General features: G+C 50.1%; 1 protein-coding gene across 1 annotated transcript; it reads right to left on the minus strand.

Moving 5' to 3' along the window:
- Nucleotides 1-1,459: 1,459 nt before the first annotated feature.
- LOC139831488 (protein FAR1-RELATED SEQUENCE 3-like) lies at nucleotides 1,460-2,026 on the minus strand. Its single transcript, XM_071820775.1, has one exon. It carries the CDS (start codon nucleotides 2,024-2,026, stop codon nucleotides 1,460-1,462), a length of 567 nt encoding a protein of 188 aa, XP_071676876.1.
- Between the last annotated feature and the right edge of the window lie 2,440 nt (nucleotides 2,027-4,466).

Below are 4,466 nucleotides of genomic sequence, written 5' to 3' on the forward strand. Positions count from 1 at the left end.
CTTTTTGTTAATCCACTGCTGGTATGTTCATGCCAACCTGTGTATTTTTTTTTACATGGGATAAATTTAGTAAATGGTAATAATTTTTTTAATAGTTTCTTGTACTTCTGTGTATATTTTCTGTAAGTTAGTACAGTACCTTGTCTCTGTCTGGGCATTTTGGTCTTTTGTGTCCAGGCAACCTGCAAAGTCCACACAATCTTGGTGCAGCCTTTTTCTTTAGTTTTGCAGCAGATTTCTCATGGAAATTCATAGGTCTTTCACCTAGGTTGAACCCTGCATTTCCTGACTGTGGTGGATCCTTATAAGGGCGATGCTCATCTTCATTTTTTTCTTCGTCACTTGAATTTTTCTCGTCAGGGTGTATCTGTTCATTGTTGTGTCCATGATTGTTGTCTTCTCTATCTTCATGACCCATATTGTCAGTATCTTATTGAACTGGGTCATCAACCTTTTTTCTCTTACGTGTGACTTTTTCTTTCGTCTGGAGGCGTTCAATTGCATCTTTGCATATAGCTTTCTTCAGCTCAGCAACTCCTTCAGCAAACAAGTCGTATGACCTATCATCCGTGCAGACAGTAGATAGTATGTGTGATATTTTGCTCATTTTAATTGCGTGTCTAACAGCCAAGTGTGTATTCTGTGATGCTGTATTGCTTCTTCTTCCCGTCAATCGCGCTACTTCTATCCCAGCTGCAGTAGTCCATCTAGGGTTGATGAAACTGACAGGAAGCTCAGTCAAACCAATATGACTAGCCACCCTCATGACATGACATCATTGTATTCCATCGCGAGCCATCTTTGAGCACGAGCATTTGTACACATCTTCATCGGGGGAAACACTAACCACATATGTTGATCTGGGGAACTCTGCATTCCTATAGTTAGCCACCCTAATCACTCTGTATAATCTCTTCTCTTCCACAACTTCAACGTTGTAAGCAGTACACTTCCTTAGCTCTTCAGCAAACTTGCCGTATATTGGGTCTGTGTAGATTTTCATTGCTTCCCTTTCAAGAGGGTTGAATCCCCAATTCACAGACTCCTTGAACTCACTTTTCTCTCTTAGGCGATCTAGGTCGGACTGTTTTTTTTCTTGTATTATGATATACTCCTTGAAGAATGTTGCAATCGAGTCCTTTCTTTTTACGTAGTGTTTGAATAAGGAGTTTGTGCTCTCACTTCTTCCTGTCGATGAAGTGAATGGGAAGAATCTCTCTTTGAAATATGCTGGTACCCACTGAGCTCTGATGTCATATATCCTTTACAGGTGTGGCTCTCCCAAAGCATTATGACGCTCCAGTAGATCATGCCAGCTATTTTCGAATTCCTCTGGAGTAAATGAGTTCCTTATAACTGCTCTTAGTTCTTCCTTTAGAGTCCCTCTTACTGCGAAGAATAGGGACAACTTGTCATCCAGGTTCTTGCTGATGTGAAAGTTGCAGAAACGGTGCACTGTCTAAGGTAAAGCTTTAGATATTGCAATCCCCATTGCAACGTATTGGTCTGTTATTATAGTTTCTGGGTGCTTGTTGTCCATGGCAGACAGGAATTCCTCAAACAACCACTTGAAAGTGTCTGCTCTCTCATCCTCCAGCAATCCTACTCCAAACACGACTGTTTTGCCATAGTTATCAACCCCTAATATTGGAGCAAATGGCATCCCATACTGGTTGGTTGAAAATGTTGTATCAAATGATACAAATTGACCAAACTTTGAGTAGTTTGCCCTCCCTATTTGGTCTGTCCAAAATATACTTTTCACTCTATTATCGCTGTCAACATCAATTGAATGTCTGAATCCAGGCATCTTTTCACGTGCTTCCTTGAATAGTAGCAGCAACTCTTCAATGTCCCTGTTCTTAATTTTCTTTCTTTCTTTTGCTAGCTCGTTTTCTAGGTTTTTTGTATCAAATGGAACTGCCCTGAAGCTTCCCCTTGTTTTCCTGAATATTTTCATTATGTTCCTGGGTGGAACTCTTGTCTCTTGTAGGATGTGGATCAGAGTCTTGTCTGAGGCAGACATTGACCTGTGACATTTCATGAACCTTACTATCCACTCTGACGGAGCTAGGTTGTGGTTATGTTCTAGTCTTATGTTACTTATTGACCACTTTCCTCTGTATTCCTTCACAAACATTCTGACTTTGCATTTTGTCTGCACAATCCTGGAAGTCCGTCTCTGTCTGAGTGCACTGTCAACGTATGTATCCTCACGGCACCTGTTGCATGCGAATGTCTGTCTTGTTATTTCATTGGTTTTTCTAGACTCGTAGGAGGTGTCCTTTTTTATTGCAAATCCAACCCTTCTTGCGTACACTGCAAAGAAGAAGAATGCATCCTCTTTTGAATCGAATGTTTGACACGAGAAAAATGTCTGTGAAAGACATATGCGCTACGTTAAGGGGGGGCATGGTAGCGTGTTTCTCTCATGCACCGGGGTAAAATAAAGAAGTGCGGGCGTGCCAGTGTACCGTAGTACACAAGAAAAAGATAGGGAAGCATATGCATTTCATTAATCTCTCTTGGAGAAACAAAGTACAAGTTCCCGAATACAAAGCGCTCCGTGGCCTGCTTGCGCGGCCAGCCTGACTATGGCGATTGCGATCTCCTTGTTCCCGGGGCCTCGGAAGGCACCCGGTTAATTACTCCCGCGGGTTACGCCACGAGACACCTCCGATTAAGCCGTGTGGTCGTCTTCGTCGTCTTCGCTTCGCGTTCTCCATGCATGATGTGATGGTGGTGTGTGTGGGCGGCGGCAGAGCCCGTGTCCTCGTCGGTACACGCGCCGCATGTAGCATGGCCTTTGCTCCGGCCAAGCCCGCCCTCGCCGTCGCGCCTCGTCGGTCTTGACGGTGTTGATGTAGTTGGAGTTGAAGTAGCATGGGTCCGCTCAGCTGGGACTTCTTGACGACCAGCAGCCTCGTCGGGGTGCGCAAGGGGTATGCCTCGCGGGAGTAAAATGATGGAGGAAACCGGCGTCGGTGTGAAAACCAACGAACGCACGGAAGTTGGTGTAGCCGATGTGGTCGGCGCCTCGTCCTTAGCCTGACGCCAAGTTTATGGCTGTCGGCGTAGTCAAGGACGCCGTCTCACGGGCTCGCTGGGAAGTGGAGTCGATGGCGCGCCGAAGGAATCGTCGCGTGTCGGAAGGTACGGCCGCCGATGGAGTGGAGTCGATGGCGCGCCGAAAGCATCGTCACGCCTCGGAGAGAGCACCCGCCCCCTCAAGGGCCATCTCCGTGTGGCCAACAGTGTGAACGTTGGTTCTTGGCTCGTCTCCGATGGCTTCTAGATAAGTGGATGTTGTGGCACATGACCATGGCTTGGCCAGCTATACATGGTCAATGTATATAACCTGCCATGTACGTACATACTAATACAAACATGCATAGCTTTATGTGTAGATGTGATGGTCAGGATTTGTGTGGCAACAACGGCCGTGCCCATGTCCTTGGCTTGTTTCGCCGTGGTGAAAAAGGTAGAGAGCTGCAAGCTGGCAGCTCATCATGCCGCACCATCTTTTTGGCGCCGTCTTGGTAGTAGAGATGATGCTAGCCTGCATGCCGGCATGTTGGGCACGGACTCGTCATCATCGCGCCTCGTGGTATGATGGAGATATGATCACGCTGCACACCGGTAGCCGTGGCACGGACTTGTTGTCGTCGGGCCTCATCGGTGGCAAAAATGGCGCCGCGCTGCACGACGGCGGCCTTGGAACGGACGTCGTTATCGCGTCCCATACGTGGTGGAGATGGCGCCACGCTGCACGCCGGCCACCTCGTCAAGGATGTCATCGCCGCGTCTCGCGGGCGGTGAAGATGTCGCTGGGCTACGCGGCTGCAGCCCCGCCACCATGATGTTGTTTCCTTGGGCGTCGCTTGCGGAGTTGGAGATGACACCGGGCTACACGCCGGTAGCCCCTACATGGATGTCGTCGCTACGCTGCACGCCAGCAGCCTCGTCAAGGACATCGTCGCAACGTCTCGTGGTGTGGTGAAGATGGCGCCGCACTGCACGCCGGCAGCCTCGGCGCGGACTCGTCGTCGTCGTGCCTCGCGGGTGGTGGAGATGGCGCCGTGCTGCATGCCTGCAGCCTTGGCACGAAATCATCCTCATCGCGCCTCGTGGGCGGTGAAGATGTCGCTGGGCTATGCGACTGCAGCCCCAGGTGGTGGAGATGGCGCCCCGCTACACGCCGACAGCCTCGTGGCGAGCGTCGTTGTCGCTGCGGCGGATGTCGTTGATGGCGCCGCGCAGCAGCCGATAGCCTCATCGCGGGCGTCGTTGTCGCTGCGGCGGATGGCGCCGGGCTGAGCCAGCAGCTCCGGCGCGTGTACTTCGTTGTCGTCCGCGGCAGATGTCGTTGATGGCGCCGCGCAGTAGCTGACAGCCTAGTCGCGGGCGTCGTTATCGCTGCGGCGGATGGCGCCGGGCTGAGCCGGCAGCTCCAGCGCGTGTACTTC

Source organism: Lolium perenne, chromosome 5, assembly GCF_019359855.2.
Source record: "Lolium perenne isolate Kyuss_39 chromosome 5, Kyuss_2.0, whole genome shotgun sequence".
Taxonomy (NCBI): Eukaryota; Viridiplantae; Streptophyta; class Magnoliopsida; order Poales; family Poaceae; genus Lolium; species Lolium perenne.